Raw genomic sequence first — 13413 nt, 5'->3', positions numbered from 1 at the left:
TCAGCAATGACAATTGGTGTGTGACAGAAGAGATGAGATCATGCTTGGCACCGCTTTGCCATCTTTCAGTGGCAGAAATCTCCTACCTATCTATATCACGGTGCAGTATTTTGTCTGCCTGCTGCTGTCACATATGAAAGTTTTCAGAAGGTGGTAAGTGCACCAGCAGACATTAGACTTATTGCATTTATTTCTTCCTTAAGTAGAAAAACAATGCATTTTTCTTACTTGTCACTTGGCAAATCTTTTTGATTAAAGTCTAAAAGGTTGCCATAGAATAAAATCTTAGGGCTCTGAATACCAGTAAGAAGAAAAAATACAGAACTGACTTGTTTTGATGTTTTGTAGCCTTTTAAAGAGCACTTAAAAAAAATAAATAAATAAATCCTAAAGTCTTTAGTGTTTATACTTTTGCAAATTGTGCTAGCTGAACATATGCTTGAATCTCTCTAATGACTCAAGGTACCACAGAAATAGGTTTGGGTTATGCAGGCCAGAACACATTAACCATCAAACATTTAAGGGCTGGCCCACTGAACTCTGTCTCCATTTTCATCTTCTCCAAGTCTTTTGGGTATACTAGCTAGTACTAAAAACAGAAATGTGGAAGTTCTGAGAGAGGATTCTTCTTCAACAATCACAATGAAAGATGACTGCCTACTTGAAGTTTTAGCAATTAGTACTGTGCCCAGTCCACTGAGTATGTATCTAAACGCATTCTGTTTCTGTTACAGAAAATCTAGTTATAGTGAGTGCAGGAAGTGATAAAGGGCCTCTCTTTCTTTCCTTTCTTTTTTTGTTCAATTGTTTGATTTCATTTAGCTTTTTATTTTTATTGCTGAACTCTAGCTTGGGAGAGTTTTGATGTGTAAATCTTTTTTAGCTGTTCTGAGTTCATTATGTATGCTCAAATCTGTAGGAATTGTTTTCTTCCTTCAGTGGATTCTGAGTCCTTCCATAAGTGTTAGAAAGTCAGTGTATGAAAAGGAGTCTTTTGATGTGTTGCTCCCTATGCAAACTTTTCACTTTTTTAAAAAAGGTGAAATCTGTTACTTTTCCTTCAAGAAGTGGATGAAAATCAATACTTTAATCCATTCTCTTTTCTCTTTGCTTTCTTTACTCATGGGATCACAGGGGTTGGAAGGGACCTCTGGAGATGATCTGGTCCAATGCTAAAGCAGATTTCCCAGAGTAGGTTAAACAAAAAAGTGTTAGGGAGAGTTTTGAATATCTCCAGAGGAGACTCCACAGCTCCTCTGAGCAGCTTGTTCCAGTGCACTGTCACCCTCACAGTAAAGACATTTTTCCTATGGATCTTCTTGTGTTACTGTTTTAGCCCATTACCCCTTTTTCTGTCACTGGGCACCACTGAAAATGGACTGGCCCTATCCTCTTGACTCCTGCCCTGTAGATATTTATAGGCATTGATAAGATCTCCCTTTGGTCTTCTCCAAGCCAAACAGATCCAGGTCTGTCAGCCTTTCCTTATAAGGAAGATGCTACAGGCACCCAACCATATTTGTGGGCCTCCACTGGACTTTCTCTAGAAGTTTCCAATCTTTCTTGAACTGAGGATCCTGGAACTGGATGCAGAAGTCCAGACGTGGCCTCACCAGGGCAGAGGAACAGGGGAGAATAATCTCACTTTATCTTCTGGCCATGTTCTTTTTAATGCACCCCAGGATACCGTTGGTCTTCCTGTATGCAAGAGCACACTGCTGGCCCATGTCGTCCACCAAGACACCTAGTTTCTTCTCCGCAGAGTTCTTTTCCAGCAAGTTGGCCCCTAACCTGTACCGATGCATGTAGTTATTCCTCCCCACGTGTGAGACTCTGCAATTGCCCTTCTTGAACCTCTCAAGTTCCTCTCCACCCAACTCTCCAGCCTGTTGTGCTCTCGCTGAATGGCAGCACATCTTTCTGGTGTGTCAGCTGCTCCTCCCAGCTTTGTATCATCAGCAAACTTACTGAGGGTGCATTCTATCCCTTCATCCAGATTGTGATGTTGAACAAGACCATATCCAGTTCTGATCCCTGTGGAGCACCATGAGCTACAGACTTCCGAGTAGACTCTGCTGCTGATCACAACCCTCTGAGCTCTCCCAGTCAGGCAATCTCAATCCACCTTACTGTCCACTCATCTATCCCACACTTCCTAAGCTTACCTATGAGGGTGTTGTGGGAGAACATGTCAAAAGCCTTGCAGAAGTCCAGGTAGAAAACATCCACTGCTCTCACCTCATCTATTCATCCAGTCATGAAATCACAGAAGGCTAGAGCAGCTTGTGAGTCACTTCTGTCAGCTCCCTCAGTACTCATGTGCATTTCATCGGGGCCTATGGATTTGCATGCATCAAGTTTGTCTACACAATCTCTGACCAGATTCTCCCTCTTATCTCCATAGTCTGGGATACTTTAATGTCAATCAACTCTCTTAGACCCCTTCACCATCCAATGTTCTAAATGATGTAGGTCCTTGAAGAGATCGAAGTTGGCTCTCCTGATAGCTGCATCCAAGGCTGTCCCCAGCCAATCCTTCCTTTTTTTTTTTTTTCTTTTTTGTAAGAACAAACTCCAGAGGCACGCCTCTCCTCACTGATTCCTCCACCACCTGCATCAGGAAGTTATCTTCCACACACTGCAGGAACCTCGTGGAAAAGCAAGACTGCTAGGCACGCACAGTCCACATTCCTCATGAAAAAAAGGAATTATGGTAGATTACATGTGTTTTTGTTGGCGTAATTTGTTTTGTTTATTAAGCTCACAGAAGGTATAGGGAAGACACAAGCCATCTATTGGTGCAGTTTACGTTAGCAAGTAGGCTAAAGTATTACAAATGTAGGGAAGTATCTCTTTCCTATCTGATCAATTTAAAGGTCATATCCAGAATCTCAGGCAGTTGAGGAGGAAGAATAAAAATAAAAAATTAAATAATTGCTTGCTTTCTTTTTCTTTTTAAAGTAGAGAAAGTCTTAAGTAATGTGTTTAGCAGTCAGAATCAGTGCTACTTTTCTATGTATGTATCAAAACGAAATGAAGGACTTACCAGAAAAGATTTTCCAGAAGCATCTGTAAAGTACAACTGCCGCTTAAAGAAGATGGTTGGACAAGTTATAATAAAACAGCAGTGCAAATAGCAAGCTGTAGTCCAGTGCTGAGATGAAATTTAGACCAGGTGTTTAAATTTAATGCTTAAATGTACTATACAACAAAGAAGAGTCTCTTCAACAAAGAATGGTGACACTGAGTTCAGGGGACTTCAAATGGGGGGAAGATGTGGATGTCTTTTTCTAAACTATGTAGAACACAGAGTATGATTTTTATTTTAATTTTTTCTCATAATTTTACTATATTGGGATTAGACCAAAGGAAGAGGGGGGGGAAAAATGTAGGTTTTTTCTTTTTACTTCAACTTTTATAACACCGATAAATGAAGATTTGGCAATTATCTTAACTGAAATTGACAAAGAAACATGGAATATCAAATCTGCTTTTTTTTTTTTTTTCTATAGAATCATAGAACAGCTTTGGATGGAAGGGAACTTTAAAAATCACCAGCTTCCAACCCCCACCATAGTCAGGGTTGCCATCCACTAGATCAGGCTGCCCAGGGCTTCATCCAGCCTGACCTTGGAAACTTCCAGGGATGTGGCATTTACAACTTCTCTGGTCAGCCAGTCCCAGTGCCTCACCACCCTCTGAAAAGAAAATTTCCTCCTTATATTTAACATAAACCTCCCCTCTTTAAGTTTAAAGCCATTCCTCCTGTCCTGTCACTATCAGATCATGTAAAAGGCCAGTCTCCCTCCTGTTTGTAAACTCAAGTACTGGAAGGCCTCAGTGAAGTTTCTCCTGAGCCTTCTCTTCTGCAAGCTAAACAAGCCCAATTCCCTCAACCTTTCTTTGTAGGAGAGGTGCTCCAGCCCTCTAATGATCTTCGTGGCCCTGCTCTGGACCCACTCCAACAGTTCCACATCTTTCTTCTGTTGGGGACCCCAGGCCTAGACACCATACCCCAGATGAGGTTTTATAAATGCAGAGTAGAGGGGGAGAATTGCCCCCCTCATCATGCTGGTCACCACTCTTTTGATGCTGCTTAAGATACATCTGGACTTCTAGACTGCAAGCACACACTGCTTGCTCATATCCAGCTTTTCATCCACTAGAACTCCCCCCTAAGTCTTTCTCTGCAAGGCTGCTTTCAAGGAGTTCTTTTCCTAAGCTATTTAAATATCTGGGATTGTCCTAACCCAAGTGCAACACTTTTCAAGCCTGTCAAAGTTCCTCTGGATAACATCCTTTCCTTCTATTGCATGAACTGCACCACTCAACTTGGTGTCATCAACAAGCCCGCTGAGGATGCTATTGGTCACAATGTCTAGGTTGTTGATAAAGATATAGAAGAGAGCCAATCCTAAGGCTGACCACTGGAGGACACCACCCATGACCAGTCTCCACCTGAACATAGTTCTGTTGACCACTACCCTTTGGCTGTGACCATCCAACCAATTCTTTATCCACCAAATAGTCCACCCCTCAAACCCATATCTCTCCAGTTTAGAGATAAGTATGTGGATATGGGACAATGTCAGAGGCCTTTCACAGGTCCAGGTACACAACATCAGTTACCTTTCCTTTGTCTACCTATGCTGTCACTCCATCATAAGTCATTCTTCTTTATCTTCTATCTGTGTTGTGCACCACACAGATTTATCCCACTTGTTTCTTTTAGATCATCCAGGGATAAAAGAGAGATTCTATATGTCAAAATATACAAAACTGTTAACACTTGCTATTTTTTGATTCTCTAATGCTTCTTTCACCCCTTATAAAGAAATAGGAAAAAAAAAAAAAGCACCTGTACTTCTACACTCTCAGAGATTATCTGCTTTGGTGTTTCAAAACAGCTGAGGGGTAAAAATGTTTTAAATGAAACTCAGAACCTGAATTTAAATGGAAGATTGAAAAGTAGTTTAAATGGAAGATGAAAAAGTGGTTTAACATTCTTAAGTGTTTAAAAATGTGATGTTTTCATGTTGCTGTGGGAAGTGTTTAATCTGGAAAAAAAAAATCAAATAAAGAAATAAAATCCAGCAACAACAGCAAGAAAAACTTTCACATTTTTCATAAGAAGTGTGAAGGGCACTTACACCAGAGCTAGTTCAGATGATTAGCAGAATACTGGCAAGACCTAGCCCTCTGCCCTTTACCTCAGGTCAACTACAGCCTGATTCTCTTCTCCAGTGCATCCTTGACATTCAGCTTACAAAAAGTTCTCCCCGCTTGCCTCCATTATTTATAGTTTTGTGTGTTTGATCAATCTGTGCAGGACATATGAGAATTTAATCTGAAGTACTATCAGTGTTAAAGATGGTATCTGAGCTATGGAGTAGAGATTCCTCTAGGTTATAAGAAGCTGCCTTCCAGAAGAATTCAAATTAAGTACCTGCTTTGCTGCTCCACTTCCACTTATGTCTTTTTAAAATAATATCACAGATATGGTGAGGGACTTCATGAATCACTTGTTATCTACTGCAACCTACTTAGTCCTCGTTTTTACTGACAAACCAATCCACATGAGGAATAAATCACAGAAGAAATCAAACGCTGTAAATTAAGAAAAAAAGGAAAAAAACAAGTGATTTCCATGCACTTATTTTAGTTCCAAAGTCCAACTGCACTCATGCAGATGAGGGATTGAGATCTGTTCACTTTAAAGAAAATAACCATCCTAAGCTTCCATTGGTTTATCTCCAAAACTAAATATACGAATTAATAGGAGACCTAATTTGTCATTCTTCCAGGTTCTGTTAGGGCTCCTGCATCCTTGATTTATTGTTAGTCATCACTAATAGTTCACTAACAGTCCAACAAACCACATCTCATGATCTGTGCCTGTTAACAAGATTTGAATGTATGAGGAAAGAACTTCTGACTCAGGTCAGATTTACAGTGTTTGAGACTGATAATCTTTTCTCTGCTGACTCCATCAGCAACAGTATCCTTGTAAACCATGTTTCACGGTGCCTACACTTTCATATTTTCTTTCAGCAATTCTTGTACTTCCTTTAGCTGTCTCCTAGTCCGGTACTACTGAAACAAGCAAAACAATCCTACAAATAAATAGTCTTACTCCATAGATAATGTCAAAGGTTACATTCATTTTTGAAAATATGTAATACTTTGGCTGGAATTATGGAGACTTCTGCTGTCCTTCATGTAAACATCTTAGAGGCAAGTCTTGATCTATATTTGGTAAGACTGGAACTGAGTTTAATGCCTTAAAGTATCAACGTACTGAAGATCAGCTTAAGTGTCCACATGACTATAATCACTGTAGTAGGGAGCTGAGAGGCTCACTGAGATATCTATTATCAAATCTTAGAAAGTTTTGCATCGATGGCATCCAGAACTCAGAAGAATGTTTGAAGAAGGCTCTATTATCTCATCCCATTAACTGACTTTTTTACTTCTAAGCTGAGCAACTGAGTACTGTACCATGTTTTAATTAACTGTACCGTATCATACTGTACTATGACTTTAATTTGACTTTAATTGCTCTAAAGATAACTATGAAATTGCTGCAAATTTAACAATGCCAAAGGAAAAAAAAAAGAAAAAGACAACAGATGAGAATATTAGGTGTGTTTACTGTCTCTTCACTGCTGGTAACAGAGCTGAATCTTAAAGCATTTTGATTCTTTATCAAGCAATGTGTTTTTGCCTATTCTTCAAAGTTTTTTCCTCAGCAGTGAGGGGGATGATTGTTGCTTAGAAGATTTAGCATGTGTCCCCTTACCTACTCAAATAAATATGTTTCTGGATAATAAATAATTCTGGTTTATATCAAAATACTCATCTTTATCACTTAGCTTGCCTAAGTAATCTTCTTGACAAATCTAATTTAAAGTTGAATATCAATTGTAATTCAGGCCCTTTAAAACTTGTTGCAGTCACTATTTTTCGGTAGTACATTATTTTTTCAATGACCCTTATCTGAGAACCATGTAAGTCAGTAGGAGAATTTCTACTAACTTCAACAGGGACCCTAGTACATATAATTAATTAAAAGATTACTAAACTTCTCATTATCTGAAAATTGTTTGCATTAGAAAAAAATGAGATTAATTCCATAGTGACTGCCTTAGATAATTGAGGATGTTAGAAAAAAACAAACAATGACAACAAAAATCCTCCTGCTATTAATTTCCGCGGTTACAGTTCCATTACTGCTTGCAGTAGAAATACTGGACTTGGTATGATATCTACTTTTGATTAAAATCATAGCAATATAATCTATATACCTCAAGGCACCTGGACTGATGGAGCTCCTGTGAGCGTCATGATAATGGAATTCCCTTAGGATTATTGTGTTCACTGTGAGCCACAAACATTAAGACTAGCTTAGGAAATTGTGTCACTGGTAGAAAATGTTGCTGGTACTTTATATGAGGTCCACAGTGCTGTTTACTGTAAAATCACATTTTTCTGTAGTAATTTTCCTCTCATCTTCTGAGTCATCTTCTGCCACATTTCTTACCAGGTAACCAGAGTTCACCTAGGAGGAATAAACTCACTGTCTTGGTCAAGCTTTTCTACATCAGCAGCTTTATCAGCTCCTGGTGACTCAGCATAACATTTAGTATCCAGAGATGCTAGTGGTAAATAAATAGATGCAATCCATCAGAACATATTAGAGATTCTGCTACCTTGGAAAAGAATTGAGAAAGTTTGTAATATTCACTTCTTTTTTTCTAAGACACTTGAGCAGAGGCTACCTTTGTATGCATTTATTTGTAGAATAAAAGATCTATCCAGCGACACATAAAATGACATTTAGAAAGAGTGCAGCAGAGAGCACTGTTAACATTTTCAATAACTAATACTTAAGTACTGCTCACACTTCTCTATCTCCATTTTCATTCTTGCCATAGAATTCTGTTCTGTGCTGTAAAATCAGTTCTGAACATGATGTGATTAACCTTAGGGCCTCCCCATCCCCTCATTGCAAAGCCCACCTTGTACATGGCCTATACTTTCTAGTCATGTTCACCATCTGATTTCCATATCATCCCGCTCACCCTCATGAGCCACTATTAGCATAACAGAGCTTTAGTGTGACATTGATTGAAGCAAGCACTTGCTGAATGCAGTATCACAGCATAATTTGCCAGAAATCAGATCTAATTTCCTATGTACTTTTAAAATTTATTTAAAAAAAAAAAGTGCACTTGATCTGTAGTCTTAATTGTTCTTTTTTTTCATAGTTTTGTCCAGTGCTATGGAATCCAAGCAATATATTTCCTTTTAGAACCATTGTCTTTGACTTTCAAATGTCAGTTAAGCAGGAATTTTTCCACTCTGTTTATTCCAATCCAGCTAATGTCACATCTGAAAAGATAAAGGGTAATAGTTTGATAGGCACAACCCTTGGTTTCCTGCTTCCTAACAGTTTTTTCAGCAGATTCTTCTAATCACTTTAATGCTTAGATTGAATTAAGCATTAAAGTAGCTCATAATTATTTAACAGCTGAAGCATATCAAGCCTGCTGTTATTAATCTAACTGTACCTTTTCAGACTTCTAAAAATGTTCCTCCTTTGAGAGGAGCAATAATGACTTGAATAAGGTTTTTGTCAATGTTCTACTGATGTTGAACTTTGAGGGAGTCATGTTTTTAGTTAACCTTTCTGCAAAATAAGAGTAATAATATTTATCTACCTTATAAACAGCCCCTGTGTATGTAGGTAACGAACTCTCTTTTTAGGAAAACGGAAGTGCTTATTCTGTGATCAAAGCCTTGCTGTCCCTGAACAGGATCGCATTGCATTCTCTGGAGATAATGGTAGTCTTAGTAGTTGTACTTGACCAAAATTTATCCTAGAAGTATTAACTGTTACTTTCAGTTGTCAATCCTCATTACTCAGATGGAATTTGATAGATAAAATTGATATGGTGAAAACATGCTGTAACATGTCATTTTTATCTGTTTGTAAACAGAACTATAGCTGAAAATGATGACAAGTTGAAGCAGATAGGGATTTTTTTCATGATAGAGCTTCTCTGAATAAATTAAAAACGTATATGAGGTCTTAGTTTTCCAAATGTTTTTCTTCATACTCCTTAAAATTATGCTATTAACTAGTTTGACTGGAGGGATTGGTTTTGTGTTCTAATTAATGCAGTGACCAATAAAAGCCATTTTTTCTTGAGATTAGGAGATTATATTTAGATTAAAGCTCTGGTTCATTTATTTGTTTTGTAGTGAATTTCTAGTAATTTCTTCTTCAGAGAAAAGCCAGAGATCAGATCTGTGCATAACCATATACCATTGTTTAATGGAGTCTTCAGAAAATCTAAACCTGTTGCTCTGAGGCAGCATCTCATGTTCACCTAGGATGGTAAATCCAGAGGGTATTTATTTGGTGTGTGACAGGGAGAGAGCAGAGCAGTAAGGTCAACTTACACCAATTGGTTTATCTAGACTGAAACACCACCTCAATTCCTGCTTCTTTTTGATGTCTCTTTTTGGAAAATAAAGGATTATTTTTTTGCCGTTAAGAAAAAGAGGAATGTTCAGAATTAGGAGTAGGTAAAACTGTAGATTGAACTAGTAAGTTCGTCTCTTGCTGTGCTTTCACTAAGTTATCTGAATTTGGTCCTTGGAAAATCTGCTACAACAAATCTTTTTAAGTACATGCAGTCAGAGCTTTGAATGATTGACTTACAGTACAGCCTTATGTGTGAGGAAGTTTCAAATAAATCTTTAAATTTATCTACCTGCATTTATTTGGTTATATGATTTGAAAGATAAGCTCATGGAAAAAGCCATGCCCTTCTTCCTTCTCTTGTGGTGTTTCAGAACATTGTTTGTAACGCTTACCACCAGTGGACCAAGGCTGCCTGTGAAGTGATCTTACATATCTATCATATGCATAAGCATCTGTCATGCTTAGGCATGATCTTTGGAGATGAACTCCTGACACCATGTTTTTAGCCTCTATAGGAAGATTATGATCTTGAGTCCATCTATAATGTTGCACTTACTCATGCATAGTTCCTGTTCAGTACACCTGAAGAAATTAGAAGTTTTCTGTTTTCCACTCTGAGTTTGCTATTGATCTATGTTAATGTCCTGGGAAATGAACTTCTGTGGCTGAGCAGCAAACACCAAAACAATTCAGTGACCTTTGTTAACTGGTTGATCAAAACTGTAGAGATACCTTAGTGTAAGGTATACATTCAGGAGTGGAGTTTTCTAATTCATAACTAAAAAAATCTTTCTTTCCCTTCCCGTATGATTGAATGAACAAACACACATAGTGTTTACTATATTGCTGCTTTCCAACATCTGAAAGGATTACATACAGATACGCTAAGGTAAACAAGGTAAGGGAAAAAAACAGGAGACATGCTACAGTCCAGGGCTGTAGGAGCAGAACAAGCTGAGTCTGGGTCCTAGAGTATTCAGAACAACACCTATGCACTTATAGCAGCCTCAGAGTATAGTAGTATAAATGAACAGCAGCAGGATACCTACCCCTTCAGAAGACTGATGCCTTCTGAGTACTTAGGAAGAGGCAGACAATTCTCTCTCCAGGAAGTCTGAAACTTGTGCTCAGGACCGTGTGATGGAAGGTAGACTCCTTTTGTAGTTCTCTCCTTCTGCCTTTTAAATTAACAGTAGTGCATGTTTATTAAGTGCTTTACAGTTCTTGTTTTAAGAGTACATTATACCAGTGGTACTGACGTCATCACATAAGTACAAAGTGTATTAAAAAAAAAAAAATCAGGTCTGCATACATTTCTGTGCATTTATCAGGTCTGCATCTGTGCTGTCAGCAGGTGTAATCGGAAGCTGAGTCTTGATTGCTCTTCGTGCCTAATTAGTTTGTAATTATAATGGTGAAAATATGGTTTTCTAAAACACTGAAATTCTGTTTACCTAAAAGCTTAGTAGTTCCTTAAACCATCTCTCTCCACAGCCACCAGAGCAATAGTGGAATGGAGAAAAATGCACCTTTTTAATTCCTTTTCCCCTTTCATCTGCCTATTGGAAAAATCAGCTAGTCTTTTGATAAGACCATATGGAGATGCTGATTACATTTTTAATATATGCCAAACAGTATATATCCAATTCCATTGAGCTACGGTGTTGAACCAAGTCTGGGAGGTTTGCACATTATGCATCAGAAAGTTACTTTGTCACATGAGCATAGTCGCTGATGTTAAGTTTTTCACTCTGATCTTCCACTGCTGCTGCTTCCCCACTTCTCTTCTGCACATTAAAATCTTTTTTCACCCTTCATACTCCCACCAGGCATTGACTCACTGTTCTCCATTAGCATTCCCAGATAAGTCAAAACACATCTCCTTTTTCAAAATTGTTCACTTTGGAACGCTGTTAACGCTATCTACTTGAACACAAAGCCAGTCATGATTCTTCTTTCATGTTTTAACTTATCCTTCTTTTCCTTTCTCTCTTCCTAAGCTCCTAAAATACATGTTTCTTCTTACTCACTGCTCTCCAGCCCACTAACTCTTCAACTTTTGCTTCTTCCTTGTCTTTTCACAAGCTAAAATCTAGATCTCCCAAGTCCGTGATGCTTTAGCAAACTTCACAGCAAGTCCTTCTTCTCACTCGCTTCTTAACTACATTGTCCCTAAGAGAAACTGAGGGAGCACTTAAACTTCTATTTTTCTTCTATCATCCAGACCTTCCTCTCCTTTCTCAATCATTTTTGAAAAGCTAGAGGATCAGAATGAAAAAAGTAGTCTGTATATCCTGATTTATCCTGTGCAACATGATAGCTCCAGCAGAATGATAAGCTATGTGTCGTGTAAATTGTATTGATGATATTTGTTCAGATGAAAGGTAGAATACATCCAGAACAGCATCATGAACACTGTTGAGCCTTAGCATTTATTGTTGTCAGAGTTTATGCTAATGTGTATGGCTTTAATGTTGTTTTTTTATTAATGTATTTAGCAACTAGATGTATTAATTCTGTCTAACTTGTATATCTGGTGTTCCATATTGTTGTCTTTTTCCTTAAATGTACCTCATCTTCCCTTTGCAAAATATCCTAAATTTATACTATGTTTATTCTCCTACATTGTAGCTCCCCCACAGTTTGTGGTGAGACCACGAGATCAGATTGTAGCCCAGGGTCGAACTGTGACTTTTCCTTGTGAAACTAAAGGAAATCCCCAGCCAGCTGTTTTTTGGCAAAAAGAAGGAAGCCAGGTAAGATACAAGTACCCTATTAATTTTTCAAGTATTTCTAAAAAGTTATATATGGATTATTTTTAAGAAAGATAGCTATACTAATTTTCATTCTTTTAATCTTCCAAAAGATTTTGTCTTTAAAACAGATGCTATCTTCTACCAACATTTTGTTGCTGTTTTGTTTTAATATTAACATTGTGAAGAGCACAAAGTCCATTTAAGTGGGTGAAATGTGTGCTAGGCACTGTGCAAAGATATTAAAAGCATTAGTGTGTATCTTAAAGACGTCATTCTGAAGCACCCAACAAACAGGCAGGTGAGACAAACATAGCGAATAAAGAGGTATGACTCAATTTTTAAGTAATCAGTGCCAGTAGTTACAATTCACAACTTGTCTAGACATGATCAAGTAGATACATAGGTAGCAAACTGATTTGCATTGGCATATTCTCACAGTACATTCAGATATGGTTTCAAACATTCAACTTCTTTCTTCAGTAGAATTATCTCAGGATATTTCTGAATGTGTTTTTGGAAATATTTTCCTGAATCTCCAGTTTCACCGTGTGAAAGCGACATTTCTGATGTTGCTAACAGGGTTGCAATCAGCCAATTCTATCTTGCGTAGTTGGAGGTTTGAACGCAACACATTTTTTGCTACCTTTGCTGCACTGGCAGAACAAAAGTAAAGCATTCTCACTTTTAATATGCAGTTATTATGTTAACTTTGAACATTGTAAACTATGTGCCAGATCGCCCTTTTTTTACCTGAGCAAAGATCAGAATGGATAGATGAACATCCAAGGACAGTGCCTTCTGCAATTTTGTGCTGGGGCCTGTCATGACTACATCTGTCTATGTAGCTATACTGTGTGTTCTTTTCTATTGGATCTATAAGTCTTTTCAAAGCCCTGTGCTCCTTTTTCCTGTACAGTGAGATGTGGATTAACTTAAGTATCCACCTTGTGCTGTACAGTGCAGCTATGCCTCTAACCTGGAGGCACTGTGTAAGAGCTCAAAGTGTGAGGTATGAACCTAACCACCTATCTCCAGCTTTGAAACATCTGCTTGTTTCATCATTTCACCAGGTCAAATAACTGGCCAGAATGACAAGACTAAAGTTAACAGCATTTGGTGCCCTGCTGCATTTAGATCTTACAAAGGTGCAATGGTTTTACCTTATGA

The 13413-nt window shown here is 38.0% G+C and overlaps 1 protein-coding gene across 12 annotated transcripts in view; it reads left to right on the top strand.

Annotated features, from left to right (window-relative positions):
* ROBO2 (roundabout guidance receptor 2) overlaps positions 1–13413 on the top strand; it is a 461934-nt gene that overhangs the window by 337629 nt on the left and 110892 nt on the right. For all 12 annotated transcript variants that reach the window (XM_040649984.2, XM_040649974.2, XM_040649960.2 and 9 more), the window contains one exon: positions 12122–12246. In XM_040649984.2, the coding sequence (XP_040505918.1) occupies positions 12122–12246 (125 nt within the window). The remainder of the gene's footprint in view (positions 1–12121; positions 12247–13413) is intronic.

Source organism: Gallus gallus, chromosome 1 (assembly GCF_016699485.2).
Source record: "Gallus gallus isolate bGalGal1 chromosome 1, bGalGal1.mat.broiler.GRCg7b, whole genome shotgun sequence".
Taxonomy (NCBI): domain Eukaryota; kingdom Metazoa; phylum Chordata; class Aves; order Galliformes; family Phasianidae; genus Gallus; species Gallus gallus.
Note: the sequence above shows the minus strand (reverse complement) of the source record. Positions and strands in the feature narration are given on the sequence as shown.